Source organism: Ochlerotatus camptorhynchus, unplaced genomic scaffold, assembly GCF_037179485.1.
Source record: "Ochlerotatus camptorhynchus isolate MF236.1 unplaced genomic scaffold, CSIRO-AGI_Acam_v1.1 ptg000330l, whole genome shotgun sequence".
NCBI classification, from domain to species: Eukaryota; Metazoa; Arthropoda; class Insecta; order Diptera; family Culicidae; genus Ochlerotatus; species Ochlerotatus camptorhynchus.
In genome coordinates, this window is record NW_027040818.1 from 13,698,112 (window position 1) to 13,713,869 (window position 15,758).

The following is a 15,758-nucleotide window of genomic DNA, read 5'->3' on the forward strand; positions in this document are numbered from 1 at the left end:
AGAGCCTGTCAATTTCGCTTTCAGAGTGTCACAGTCAGCGGTTTTATGATTCGTGAGCGCTTACGATTCGTAGAATCGTTGATTGTGACTGCAAGTGGATTTTACGGGTTTTGTGTGTCGGACGCTTGTTTTTTGGCCTCTTCTTGTGTCTAACATGTGCAGAGTATCATTATAACGTCTAATGGTTTTGAGATTCCTGGTGGCGTGAAATATATTTGTGAGAATATCTTTTTGAGATTTTAGCAGTCACGTTTTGTTTGTAGTTTATATTTTATTTATTTCATTTAATTATCGTAAATATTAGTTATTCAATAATAGATAGTTCATGCATATATTCGTACTTTGACGCGAAGCGCTGTGGATTATAAGATGCTCAATGACCCTCGAGGGATCGATTTTGCTTACTGAGCAGAAAATCATGGATTTAACCCCAAGCTCTTCCACAGCACAATAAATCGTCCACCATTTGTATATTTGATATTGAACATTAACCTCGGAAACTATTTGCATATCAAGCGAAAACGTAGTCCAGTATTGTCGCGAAGCGTTATTGTTCTGAGATGCTCGATGACCCTGGAGGGATCGTTTTTGCTTACTGAGCAGAAAATCATGGGTTTAATCCCAAGCTCTCCGTCATGACTCTTAAAATTCATTATCACTAAAAAAAATTAATATGTTCTTTCGATAGCCGGCTATCGAGAGATTAAATAAACAACAAATAAACAATACATACTTTTGTTTGCATCGCCAACTTGAGGTGAATCCTAACCGAATACCCTACCCAACCCTCCAACTCCGTAGCACTTATGAGGGTGTCGCTAAGTCGGTGGCCTCTCGTTAAGTAAGTACTACATCAACATTTCCTTCCCTATCCCTAGTTATGGTAAAGATGGGCGTGGCCGGGAATAGCGACAGTCATGCTTCTGTTACTCTTGTTTAGATTGGAACCAATGTTTACTCCTCAGCATTATTCCTGAAAGTAGTCTAACTGAGAATTTCAGAAGAGACGTGAGTGTCGCTAGTATCCAATCTACGAAGTATATCATAACAACGCTAACGATAACGCTAACGCTAAGAAGCCGTATTAGATTTTTAACAATATCTACGTCAACCCCATTTTTTTCCAGGCTTCAAAAACACAGGGAACAATCTCTCCCAAATATGCTTTTGAATTGATTCGGACTTTTTACCTATTCACCATTTTGACGTTAAATCAAGGTAGAACGACCGAGATGGATGGTTACACATACAATGTTCTTAATTTCAACAATTATTGTTGGCAGATGATTGCCATAAACGAGAGGAAGAGAGAATCCAACATTAACCATGGAACGAAGACAATGTACAATGTAGGAGGATTAGCTTTGCCACCGTAAGCCGGAACAAAGGTACGAATATCAATCTTCGAAGAACTGAAAACGGAATAGAGCCAGGTAGCTTCGACACAAAATGATTTATACTTTACATTGGATTGCAAGTTTCATATTTCCAGATTTTGTCATGACAAGCATGATTGGATTAATGTGTTCCAATGCATGTGTCAGCCTATGTAAAATGGTATACTTGTGAGTTGTGAGTCATATATTATCGTGACACAGAAATCACGTACGTTCGCTAACCCATTCCAATTGAATAAATCCATGTGGCAACCAATCATCGCTAATAGTAAATTCCACTTGGACATTCGTCTTCGAATGGATGGAACACAACATCTCAAGTCATTCCCCTTTTATATTCACACTACACATTTAAAAGAGCTAAACTTTATCTTTCAGTTCAAATCCCCAATTTTCTTCCCATCCGCACGCTGCCGCCAGTGCCATCGCCCTCTTCCTCTGAGTCTCGAGCGCGCGCACATACACAGGGAGGAATAAAAGACCCCGGATTCCAAACGAAACCAACCGGTGCTCGCTCGGGCATTTGAATATGTACCATTTTACTATTTGAATCGACTATATCGAGGGGTTCGCAGCATTTATTATTATTATTCCTTTAACGTTTTACCGACATATACTATACCAGCAGACCATGCTGGACGAGACGCGAGAGTGTGAGAGAGAGAGCGAGAGCGCGCGCGCCGAGCTCTTCTAAGCCCTGTTTCCTTCTCGCTCTTCTTTCCCGCGTCTCAAGTGCGTCGTCGTCAGCCCGTTCCTTCCTTGCTGCGCTCGCCTTTCAGAACAGAGATTTTCTCATCTTTCCTCCACCGTTGGTCGGTCCGGAGCGGCGGACGGCGGCTGTGGCCAGAGCGAGAGCAAAAACCAGTGGGGTATAATAATAATAAAATTCAACAGTCACGTACCATCAGCCAGTAGCATTCTACCAGACCGAGCGAGAGGCAACCAACCAGTCGTCAGTTTATTTTCAGCAGTGGTCGTAGTAGGTGATGCTTTTTTTAACACGGCGCTCGCCATTTTAATTCTACAATACTGGTTAGTTGGTTGGTAGGTTGGGGTTGGCACTTCAGGGGTTTCTCGGCTTCGGGGGTCAATGTCGCACAGCAGCAGTACCATCGCAATGGCCAACGGACAGAATCCGGCTCCGGCGGGGATCTTCAAGGATGAACTGGACGACTTCGAGCGCTTCGCCCTGGAAAATCTGGTCCGGAACGAGTGGGGTCTCAAAGTGACCACCCTGAATCGATTGATGTGTAAGTACTTCCTATACTATTTCCGTAGCGAATTTTCAAAAACAAAATAGCAACGTTTACATTACACTGAAACAAGACGATTTCCCGTTTCCAACGAGTTTACCATAATTTTCACACGCGCATGTCACATTGCTGTGGCTGCTGCAGATCTACCACGCGCTAGAGCAATGAGAGTCTGGCTGGCAGCAAACCGACTCCGACTGAAATGTTCAAAAACGTCTATTGTATGTTTGAACATAAAATCATCATAAATATTTATAACCATGTGCACGACGGTACATTCTTAACGTTTGTGTTTTTTCTTCTCTCTTACTATTCTCGGTTCCATTTGTATGGGTGCACAACACACGTCTGTTTTCTCGCTTGGGATCGGAGGAAGATTGTGGAGTTTCGGTCGAATGTTTGGAAGTGATTGAGGAGCACGATCTGAATGACATATTCAACGACGACAGAGCCATCGGACAGAAGATACTGCTGCGGCATCGGTTGCGCGAGTGGCGAAAGGGACTGCACTGGGTAAGTGGATTATTATTGGTTGTAAGCTTTTGTTCCGTTGTTGTTGTTGTTTTAGCCGTTGTTTCCGTTGATCGATTATTGGCGGTTCGATGTATTGGATTATGCAGCGTAGGTACGATTGATGGGGGTGATTCTGAGCAATTCACGTCACCTACGTGAGCGTTTAAATAGAATCAATTACCTACCACACGTCATTCGACTTGCAGAATAACTTCCAATGAAAATACACGGTAAGAAAAAAGTACCCAACGGCCAGCTCACTTTTACCTACTTTTGACTAGTTTGTCTTCTTTTCTCCTTCTAATGTTGTCAAAAACGGAGGAGCAAAACTACCTAACAGGGGTGGTAAAGTGTGGGAACCCAACGTTGAGTATAATCATATTTACCGACATTTGGGTACAACTAACTTACTTTTAGGTAGAAATCTAGTGGAAAATTCCATAAGAATTGCACACATGTAAATGAAAACTACTTTGACCCGCTTTACCTGCTTTTGGGTTCCTGCAGTATAGTGCCGAGATGAGTGAAAAGTATTTACTTTTGGGTACTTTTATCTTACAGTGACCTACTGGAAATCGAAGTTAAAGCTACAGTACAGTAAATGTACTTGGTAATTGTTGCTAGTTTCAAGCATGTTTTTGTATAAAACCTACACGAGATGATTTTCTAGACGCAATGCATTTGGGGAGACAAATTTTGTTCGAAAAATAAGCAAACATAAAAATTGCAAAACTAATTAAAAACCTTCCGGCGACAACATTACAGGATCTGTTCGTGTCGCGAAACATTGCAAATTCTGCATACTTTTCATGAACACACTGAGTCAGATAAATCTAAATAATTCCATAAGGCATGCCTTAAGAACCTGGACATGGCAGGGCTGGTAGCAATCACTGCCGTTAAAAATAGTGATTTTTGTGACCATGTTGATGAAATAAGTGACCAAATAGTGACTTGTAGTTAATGTTGAAGATGCTAATTTCAAATAACAGACTAAGGTGATATTTTTTATACGATAGATAAGGAGATGAAAATATAGAATTGATAGTTCCGCTTAGAGTACGACAGTGTGAAAATTGCATATAGAGAGTAGAAAACGAGCTATGACAACTTTACGAAAGTACAAATCGGAGGATAGTAGATTTGGAGGATACCCATAAAAAAAAGAACCGTAGAGGTACAATGAAATGTATTGTAACCATACAATATTGTTTCTACAATAGAATCTATGGTAAATTGGGGAATACACAATAGAAAAAGGGGGTCGTTATGTATCTTGAGCCATTTATCATTAATAGTATTGTTGAAAACTCTTACTATATGGGACATATTGTACATCTATTGTAATAAAAATATGTTAAAATTTCGTGTACTTTATAAACACAATAAGATCGATTGTTGGCAGTAGATTTGTTTGTAATTGTATTTTATTTTATGGTAATTGTATGGTTATTTTTTTCCGGGTAGCTTCATCAAAATTTTGAGGAATATTTCAACGAAAATCTCCGTTGAATATGGAATATACTATTCCGAGGTTTTCAGAACTACTTAAAAGTTCCCAAATTTTTCCTGAAGTTAATGAAACCGTCTTGAAGTTTTTTTGTAGTTTGAGAAACTAGCCTGAGCCTCACAACACTTCTCATCAAATTCTTAAACTTCCCTGAACTTTTGAGGACTTCCTAAAATTTCCTAAATGTTTTCTCCTGAATCTCTAAAGGATTAACAATTCGCTGAAGTTCTCTAAACTTCTTTAAAAATTATGTGACTTCTCTAATGTTAACGGAACTGCTCTGAAGTTCTCTGTTCTTTTCAGAAATTCTCAAAACTTCTCTAATTTTTTTGCAGTTCTCATGAAGCTTGTTGTACTGCGCTGAATTTAATTGAACCGTGTTAAAAATGTTTAAGCTTCAGTAAACTTCTGAACTTATGCGAAGACTTCAATTAACTTTTAAACGTCTCTGAAGTTATCTGAAAATGGAACTGAACTCCCCTCGAAATTCCTCCGATTTTCGGAGCTTACTTCACTTCTTTCAAAAGCTCCCGCATTTTGCTAATGTTCATAAAAATTCCTGAAGTTCGCGGATCTCCCCTTAAGCTCCATAGATTTCTATGAAGTTCTCGAAATGTTTCTGAAGACCACTGTGAAGTTTACGTTAAGTTTTTCCATATTTCTGGAACCTTTGTGATTCCGCAATTTTCATGAAATTCGAATGAAATAATTAATAAAGTTCTATGATTTTCTCTGAAGTTCTCAAAAAATTTCTGAAATGCATGAAACTTCCATTAAATTATCGACACTATTTTAAAACTTCTTCAATAGTCTAGACTTTCCTGGTGTTATTAAAACTGCCTAAACGGTTACTGGATATCTTCAAAGTTCTCCAGACTGCCCTGAATTTATCAGTATATATTAAGAAACCGCAGCTTTACTGAAATTAATTGATTTGCCTTGAAGATTCGACAATTTTCCTTAAGTATTCCAACGCTCTCTTATTTTCTTATTTAATCTATGCTTACCTGAAGTTATCTAAATTTGTTTAATAATCAGGCAAATTTTCTGATAAATATATTCAAAATTCTCTGACGTTTTCGAATCAATCATAGAATTCTTGGAATACCCCATAATTCCACGGAATTCCTTGTAAGTTGCTGCAAATTTGCTTAAGTTAATGGGATTATTCTGAAGCTATCTGATCGTCCTCGAAGTACTCGGAACTTTGCTGAATATCACGAAACTACCTAAATTTATTACCTAAAAGTTCTCGCATTTTTTTAATTAATGGAAAAAAATATTCTCTAATATCAACTTAGCTAAATTTTCGCATTTTTAAAAGTTCTTGAAATCTCCATGATAAAACACCCTGAAAATACTCTCACGTTTTCCGGATGTTCATATAATTTTTATCACGTCCCAGAAATTCTCTCGGAGGTTTGCTGAAGTATCCGAAGGATTCTACAATTTCCATGAAATCAATTGAACTGCCCTTTGATTCTCTGATCTGTCTTGATGTTCTAGAAGCTTGCTTAAAGCTCTCAATTCTATTGAAGATAAATTTCCCAGAAATTATATGGACGTCTGTGAAGTTCCTGAAATATTTCTGAAGTTTTCATAAATTCTCTGATGGTCTCTGTACTTCCCTGAAATTCTCGCAATTTTTCTAAATTTACAATTATTGATGTTTTAACTCCCCCAAAAGTTTGGACTATAGTTACGGGAACTGCTTTTAAGATCGGAAATTCCCCAAAGATCTCTAGATCTAGCTTTTCGGAGGTGCTTAGAACTTGCACAATACCCTAATTTATCAAGTTCGCTTAACACCTATTATGTGCTCTGAAATTCTAGGGACTTCATGAAAATTTTTCGGCTGTTAAAAGAACCGATTTGAGGATCTTAAAGCTTCCAGTAAGTTCCCCATATTTTCAGTGTGTTAACAGTGTGAGCTTCCCCGAAATTCTCAGCATTTCCTTTTATTCCTCAGAAGAAGAAGTTAATAGGACAACGATGAAGATCTCTAATCTTTCATAAAGTTAATAACAAACTTGAAATAAATTATTTATTTGTTTTTCTTAATTCAGGCACTTTGAAATTTTTCAATATCTTGAAATTGTACTTGGAATACGAAACTTCAAGACATTGAATATTTTAAAATCTTGGACTTACTTAAATTAAGTGCGTTTTTGAGTGAGAAATTAAGCAAGTGCTTAACTTCAACATTCAATGGATTTGATTGTAAAGCTGTTTATATAAAACTGATTGCCATGTCTTAAAAAAGTTTGAGTTAATTACTGTTGTTTTCGATCTTCCAAAAAAGCATATTTTGAACGCATTTAAAAATAGCTTTCTTATCCATTAAAGTTCTGGAAAAACTCAGGAAATTTTATTTAGGCACCCTGTAGATAGAGAAAGACTATTAAACGTCACAAAGCAAAGAATGATCAATCTTGAAATAAATTCACGCTAAAAAAAAGTTGAAAATAGTAACTGATTACAAGGAAAGGTGACTTTAGTGACTAAGCGTTCAAAAAGGAGACTTTTTAGTGACTGGATTGAAAAAAGTGACCAAGTCACTATAAAGTGGCTTGCTACCAGCCCTGACATGGTACAATGTTTCAAAATTCGACAACAACTCTTTGTCCGCTGAATGAACTTAATCAAATTAGTCCTTACAGGAAAAAAAAAATCTCAGAAATCTAATGAAATTGCTTTCATCTTGTGCACGATAGTTAGGGACCTCAGAAAGCCTAGTCAGTAAAGGCAAGGTATTATTTTGGGTTGGACATTTGCTTGACTTCCTTGGGCATAGAACATCAGAGCTTGCCACACAACATACAAGTTCATCCATTGGATGGCACAGAAAGCTCTCCATTAACAACTGTGGAAGTTCATCTAAAACACAAAGTTGAGGGCTGGCAAAACGCTCGCTACAGAAGTGTAGGAAGTCTAGAAGAAGAAGAGGCTCCTCTAATTGGCCATATCTAATCTAATCTAACACCAATACAGTCAGTTCTTGAAAGCATAATGGAAAATGATGGATATTTTATGTATGTTTCACATCGAAGATGCGTCAAACATATCAAAACGGCCAGGCCTACTGTGCGGCATTTAAGGGGCAAGATGATTCAGAAAACATCATCGGGCCACACGATGCTTCAGAATCCATTGGATATCTCGTGCCGTACGTTCCGCTTTTTGGTAATTATAAGATTGGTTGGTCGTAGAAAGGTTCAGTGATACCCCATTTTCCTCTGACGGTTAGGACATGAGCACCAACTCTTGCCCTAGATTGTTATAGTTCTGGCGCCATTACTCGCTTTCTGAAAAGAGAAGTGAGCAAGGAAAAGGAGAAGGACAAAGGGAAAAGGATTATACCGTAAAGAACCCTAATTCTGCGCACCTAAGGCCTAATTTTGCGCAGTTTTGACCATTTCTAAAATAATTATAAGTTGAATTTATTTTGAGTTGAATTGTACAGGAAGGGAGGTATTAACCACGCAATATATTTAATTTGAAATATCTATCGGCCGATCGGCGTGAAAATTTGTATGCAGGGGTTTTTGGTGCCGGGAAAGGTTCTTATGATGGTTTGAGACCCCTCCCCATTATGTAAGGGGGGGGGCTCCCATACTACTGAAGCAAATGGAACCAAATTTAGCATGTGGAGGTCATAGGGGATAGTCCTTTAGACAAAAAAGGGGAGTTGCCCCTTAGATAAGAGGGGGGGGGGCTACGTCAAATATAGCATGCTTTTTTTTTAATTGGCGCATAAACTTAAGCTTATATTGAATCCCGCGAGCAAGGCCGGGCACACTCAGCTAGTACAATATAAAAATTCATAACGAGGGTGGTCACTACCCTTCTTATCACTATGACCAAGGCAAAAAAAGTAACTTACTAAACTAAAATGTGTTACTTTGAATGCTGAAAACTCCTGTTCCCCTAGTTTGAAGTTGTCAGGACTCGGGTCCGGTGGTAAATCTTATACCAGTAAAGCACCCCAGAAAAGGTGGTCTACCAACATTGAATGATTGCCGACTGGACTCGAACCACGAACTTTACGATTATCAAACCTGTGCTTTCTCCAATGCTCTCTCCATGCTTCGAAATACGGATAGACTAAAAGCGAATAAGAAGCGCTCATAGTACGACAACTCGATTTCGTATGATTTTCCAGCTGAACGGGAAAGGGAGTGGGTCGGAGAATCACGAACTTATAATTTATTAGCTAGAGAATGGTCTTAGAAGAGGATAGGTAGATAGTTCCGTTAGAGTACGGCAGTATGAAAATTGAATAGAAGTTTAAAATGAGCGAAGAGCCATTAATGCGACAGTGCAAGCCTTCGCTTATTTTCAACGGAACTATCGGAACGCAAACGGAACTATCTACCTATCATCTTCTAAGACCATTCTCTAGCTAATAAATTATCACGCGAAAGCTTCATGTTCGATAGCATTTCCAACCAACTCTGAAAATCGCAAACGTCGCGTATGACGTAACATAAAAACACTTTGAAAGAAATAGTTTAGTTTTGAATTCTTCTGCAATTTATCAAAATTTTAAAGTTGGTAGCTACTAGGATGCCATCAATCGATAAAGGCAAATTTAAAGCAATGCAGGATTCTTTCTCTGGCGTCCGATCGAGGATTTTAAATTATTTTGACTATAGAGTACCATTTTCCTTGCCACACAGTACCTATTGAGCATGAGCATGATTGACCGCCCACGATTGCTACTCTGTTACTGCCAGATCAGCTGTAATTACACAGAACGAATAGACGATGCTTGGGACTAGCAATGATCCTTAATGTGTAAAAACTGTTGATCTTAAACTGGGCAATACCAGCGATGGCCGCGTCCGAATGCAGGCCAAAAAAGGAATGGGTAGGAATGTGTTGAAGTGACACTCACTTGAATGGAAGTCAAGCATTTCTTTCCACTTCCACGAGGAATCACTGGGTTGTTGGGTAACAGGGTTGGGTTTGCAGCAGGGTTCGTTTTGGTAAACGATAAGCTGAATTGATAGCCTAACGATCAGTAAGCAAAAACGTTTGCCACTAGGCAAACGAGCTCCTTTTCAATCATCGAGTTTGTTATTATTACGATGTAGTCATATTAACAAATAAAGCGACTAACGAATCTTGAATGTGGATGGGCCTGAGACTCATGATGTTTTGCTCAGTAAGCAAAAATGGTCGCTCTAAGGTCACCGAGCCCCTCAAATCACATCATACCGTTACTCGAGTTGTTGTAACCATTCAAACCCGGCACAGACGACAATCGATTTGACCATAAATCTCTTTGATATGAAAGGACCTGGGATCGCGTTTTTCTGCCACTGCAATCGACAATTTTTCAACTCCGAAAACCAAAAGCTACGAAAAAGCAATTAGGCCTTCATTAACTTCCCCTTTCACGCGACGTTCAATGTTTCGATTTGCTCTTCAGGCTATCGTGCCTCTTGCATCGTAACAAGCTGTGACCGACGTGACGATTGTTTAAGCCCTAATTAAACACGATATTAACATGAAATTCTCGAAAGCAATCAATAATGTATCCCAAACTGGATCAAGCGTGCGTCCTATTTTTTTTCTAAATATTACGAAGCGTTCCACCCGAGATCTATCAGTTACGATTTTCTGCAATAGTAGCCTAGGATAAACCTCATATACAGTATCGCTTTTCTTGTGTTCCATTCTAGTTTTACTGATATTGACCCAAATTTATTCAAAAGTGAGCCGAATTTTCCGGCCGTGGAAAACCAGCAAAAAACCTCTCGGATATGAGAAAAATCCATGAAAATCTCACTTAGTCTAGTAGTATACTAATAGGCTGAGTGAAACATCCATCGATCCCCCTCACACTCGAGAAGCACCAGCTGGATAAGGCCAGAAAGTTCATCCCACTTCTGAGTAAATTCACTATTGCCGAAAATGAGTCGGTCTGATCGACCGTGTACCCTTCTAGCTGGTCCGTACAGAAATAAACAACAACAACAACAACACATATCAGTCAACTCTCTCACTACTCGACATTCAAGGGACCATCTAAATAGGGATATTTTGAATTACAGAACGTCAGAAAAATTCAAAATTTCTAAATTCACTCATAGGGGAAATGGCTCTAATGTTGGCCTATGGATCTAAGATTGGGTCCATCGCTAAAAAGCTGCTATTTATCAATTTTATCTAGATGAACGTTTAGTCGATTGCTGAATTTATGTATGGGGCACTTAGGCCGACATTACATCAATTTCCCCTATTAGCCAAGAATTTAATCGTGTACTTAGATGTGATTTTGAAATTAAATTGAATTATTTAGGAGTACATACTGTCGTAATAGCCAATGGAACTGGAATCCAAAATTTCGTCAATTTTGAAGCACTGTGGAACTATTTTAAATAAGTGCGATGATGTTAGCAAAATTCACCAGCTTAGCGCCCCTCGGTGGTACTTTGTTGCAGTGAAGTTGCTTTAAATCTTGGTGATTCGAATCGAGATGGAAGTAAATGGGATCGAATAAAAGCATGGTTGTGCTCAGAATACGAAGCTCTTTCAGATGACGTGTAGTAATCAATATATTTTTCAAAATTAGAGAATCCCCCACCCCCAAATTTCTAGCTAGTTATAAGCTAGTTTCAAGCGAATTGCTCGGAGAATTGCTAAAAATTTTGAGCGATTTTTTAAGAGCTTCCCGGCAGGGAATTTCGAGCATATTTATGAGTAGTGTTCCAGGAGTCATAACTAGACGAAATACAAATCTAGATAGAGCTTTGTAAACAATGACTTCTCCCGATGATTTCTAGGAATTCAAGGCATGCTGACGCAAATCTGCATTACCGTCGGGTAGGGGTAGTCTTACCCTACCTGATGGTGATGTTGATTTGCGTGGGCGAGCCTTGACTTTGAAGACATCATCGAAAGAAGTCATTGTTTACAAAAGCTGTTACGCTCTAACTCCAGCTCTATCTTGAAATATTCTATGATAGATAATTAGATCAACGATATTTAAACATGCGCATTCAATCTCGACGACTTCTAATTCTGCACCTTTCGACTCTCCTTTCTCTTATCCTTCACCTATGCATCTACACTTCTATATTAAGAATCAAATTAGTCCTCATCGGCAGATTTCAATCGACTCGCATATTTTTGTAGACGTTGTGCTTCTGATTATCTGATTATTATATTACATATTACTATATATCAAAAATTTGGGATGAGGAGGAACAATCAAGGCACCCAATTGAAGCGATTTGGATGGGGAGAGTGAAGATGTCAACTCGTTGTTGCTAACTTTTCGTGGATAAAGGGCGGGCTCTTCTCCCCATTAATTGGGGTATCTTCCTGTTGGATGGCTCGTTTTCTGACCAACTGGCTGATCAAGTTGTTGGAAGGAGATTCTTAACTGTACCAAGGAAAAGAATAGGCGAATTGCCTATCAATCCATTCATTCGTGTTTGGCCCTTCATACAGCGAATTTGCTGATGACAATCATGCAATGAGTGGTAGACCACTATCATCATCATCATCATCATCATCATTTCTGATTAGTGTTCCGGGAGATTCTGATGAAATCTGCAGGGGAACTCAATGGAGAGTTTCAATTTAATTCCAAGAAAATTCCACAAGATCCTCTCAACAGCGTTTTGAGAAGCATTTCAAGGAAATTCCGATCGAATTCTGAGGTGGATTCCGACGAAATGTTGGGAGAACACTTTTCTAAACTAATCATGGCATACCAAGAGATTTCCGATGAATATTCCAAGCGAATTGTGAAGACATTTTTTGGAGAAATTAAAGAAAATTCATGCGAGAATTATTAAGAACAGTTGAAGGGGTTAGATGGAAAGGGGTGTAAGTGACGTTGATCGATCATCTTCATCGACTTTCTCTTTCGTTGATAATGCAGCTGCAAACACATTCCTTGATTCGTGTGCCATTCTGGATGCTAGATGAGAACCTCCTTTATCAAGCTATGTGGCAGAAATAGCGAAAAATCTGTTTATAAAGCTGTGGCTATCAAAGGAGAAAGTCGATGAAGAGAATCGATCAAAGTCACTTACACCCCTTTCCTTCTAACCTCCTCAATTCTAAGGTAGTTTTGAAGAGACTACTATCGAGAAATTTGAATAGAATTCCAGGGAAATCTTAAGCAAATCTGAAGGGATTTCAGGGAAAATTCAAAAGGGATTCGGAGAAGAGAAAGTGGATTAACCCTAATGACTTTATGGCTACAATCCTGACATCGCCCTTAATAACAGGGTGGCCGCTGAATTTCTGACACTTTGAAGTATTATTTAGAACATTTGACGAGAATGCCAAATGAGTTTTGAGGAGAATTGCATAGGGAGATAACTAGCCGACGACTAAAAATCTCTCTAATAAAGTTAAAAAAAAAGAATTGCATAGGAATTTAACTGAAATTTAAGTTTCAGGTTATTTTGCGAAGTATTTCAATAACATTGTAAAGAGAACTAACAAACTAACTTGGTACTACTTGATTCTAAAGGTACTGTTGTGGGGATTTTGACTAGAATTTCAGGGGATGTTAAATTAATTTGAAGATAGTTTTAAGGGAATTCCTAAGAAAATGTATCACAGGGAATTTCAATTAATTGACGAGAGAGCTCCAAAGAGACAAATTCAAATGGAATTCTGAGCATATATCCTTGTATTTTTTTTTAGCTTAAGAAGATCACGAGAAATTAACAAACGAAATTCTATGAAAGGTTCAAGAGCTTTCCAAAGAGAATTTCAAGAAAATCCCAAAAGATTCTCTCAAGGGCATTTTTCGAAGAATTTCAACCGAGTTCTGAGGCAAATTCTCGTGGAATTCCGAGATGAAATCCATGGAATATTAGGGAGAATACTTTCTAAATTTTAAAGCATATACCAAAATCTTTCTGAGGAATAGAAGGATTTTGAAAAAAAAAGTTATGGAGAGAAATTTAGGTAAATCACCGCAAGAACCATTAAGAATACGAAGAAGGATGTAGAGTAAATTTCTAAAGTTTTGTGGAGAGAATGTTCTGCACATAATTCCAAGACTGTTATGGAGAATAGCCGAGAGAATCGTACGAATATTGAGGGGAATCCTGAAAGTAACTCTGAAGATATTTTGCAATCTTCATAACGAAAATCCATGATACATTTTCTCAAATATCTTGAGATACTGAGACTACACTTGAGGGGGTTAGAAGGAAAGGGGTGTAAGTGACTGTGATCGATTCTCTTCATCGACTTTCTCTTTTGATAGCCACAGCTTTATAAATAGATTTTGCGCTGTTTTTGCCACATAGTTTGATAAAGGAGGTTCCCATCTTGCATCCAGAATGGCACGCGAATCAAGGATACGATTCTAACGCCTCCATAATTTGATATATTCTGCTCTGTAAGCAAAAACGGTCGCTCTAAGGCCATTGAGCTCCTTATATAACAACACAACACACCTTTTATGATCGAGTTGATGTAAATACCATTCAAGCTCAACGACGACGACGGTAACTATCACACGAAACACGACGAGTTACCGACATAACCCACATTTTTAATCTTTCACGATCTTCCGCTCGATAAGTAAAAACGATCGCCATTAGGCCACTGAGATCGAGATGTTTTATAACCATTCAAACCCGGCGACGGCGATGATATGATGAATTTAAGAAATGTGCTGCCGGTGAACGCATAATTGTCCCTTGTTCTATTCTATTCCAATATTTGAATAATTCCACACTACCTGTGAAAGATTTGAAACTCTTAACCCATTATCGTCGCTAATTTATCTTCCAGAACTCCCCGGAACAGCCAACACCAAAACGGCGCTACGAACGTCACTCCGTCGACCCGCTAGATCTGGAGAAGAAACCTCGCATCACCACCAGCAACTCCCTCGTCCACGAGGTCGCCACACCAAACATCATCCTACCGGACACCCGTAATCTTTCCGGGATCGCCTCGTCATCCACGTCCACTTCGTCCTCGATGACGCCTACCCAGGTGGCCAACACCGCCGGTAACGTGATTTCCGACGCCGGCAATCTGCCCATTCAGATCACCCCGGAAGCGCTGACCGCTTTCCTCCAGGGCAGCCGATCGGGACGCTGGGTACTGAACTTCTACGCCGAGAATCACCACCTGGACAAGAAGGCTCTGACCGAGCTGACGCACGTCGTCGTGGAACCGTTCCTGGTCTTCAACATCACCTTCACGCACGCAATGATGCGACACTACGCCGAGGTGATCATCCAGCTGTTCCCGTCCGAGCAGATCGAAACCTTCTACTGCCCGCGGAACACGATCCGGAAGAATCCAACCGGAAAGCTGTACGATCGGTACGTGAACCAGCGGCTTCGGTACAAAACCAAGTTCAATGCCCAACGGCCGACGTTCGTTCCGGATAGTCAGACGCAACGGACGTTCGCCGAGATGAGCACCGTCGGGATATCGGTGATGCAGCAGCAGTATCTGGACTATGGCACCGATCCGCGGGAGTTCAACAGGACTCCCACGCAGGCCGAGAGCTTCAGCGAGGAATCGATGAACATCTACGGCGCTGACGAGGGATCCATGGGATCCATCCTGATCGATGGCAATTGAACGGGTGTGTTTTTAGAACAGTACTGAGTCGAGTTAAGATAATGATAGTTTAAGAAAAAAAAAATCCAATAAACACACAATTCTAAGCTGTAGCGATGTTCGTCCCTATCAATAGCGTTTCTGCATTCTATTGTATGACATTAGCTTCACCGTCGCGTCGGTCGTCACCACAAATTTCCTTCTGCATTCTAATTTTATCCACCCGAAAAACAAAAATCAGTCCAACAACTTCAACTTGCTTTGGCTGTGTGTAGGTCAACCGCGCCATCACCGGCAAACAATGAAGGCTTTTGCGGAAAATCGATTCGACGTCGCTCGGAACGAAACGAATAAAACAATTTCCCCCCGATATTTATTAGTATACTATACACAAGCTGGCACATGGTTGATTGGCCCAGTTACCGAAAAACACAGCTCAAGTGGCATTTTATGAGCCAAACGAAAAACCATAACAGCCAATTAACATATTCATTAATGCCGCACCGACCGAATAGTTTGTGT

General features: G+C 39.5%; 2 protein-coding genes across 3 annotated transcripts in view; one reads left to right on the forward strand and one right to left on the reverse strand.

Annotated features, from left to right (window-relative positions):
• The window catches only part of Srrm234 (Serine-arginine repetitive matrix 2/3/4), a 114,477-nt gene that overhangs the window by 82,075 nt on the left and 16,644 nt on the right, over positions 1-15,758 (reverse strand). The window lies entirely within an intron of this gene.
• On the forward strand, positions 2,224-15,318 carry LOC135708434 (uncharacterized). The gene is made up of 3 exons (XM_065230546.1): positions 2,224-2,647; positions 3,027-3,163; positions 14,451-15,318. The coding sequence occupies exons 1-3, from the start codon at positions 2,488-2,490 to the stop codon at positions 15,255-15,257; spliced, it is 1,104 nt and encodes a 367-aa protein (XP_065086618.1). The 5' UTR covers positions 2,224-2,487; the 3' UTR covers positions 15,258-15,318.

What these genes read in the sequence shown, in the direction of transcription:
- LOC135708434 (XM_065230546.1), top strand. Translation starts at nt 2,488, where the DNA reads ATGTCGCACAGCAGCAGTACCATCGCAATGGCCAACGGACAGAATCCG. An exon ending in CACCCTGAATCGATTGATGT is followed by an intron (nt 2,648 to 3,026) that starts GTAAGTACTTCC and finishes GATCGGAGGAAG; the next exon opens with ATTGTGGAGTTTCGGTCGAA. An exon ending in GGCGAAAGGGACTGCACTGG is followed by an intron (nt 3,164 to 14,450) that starts GTAAGTGGATTA and finishes TTTATCTTCCAG; the next exon opens with AACTCCCCGGAACAGCCAAC.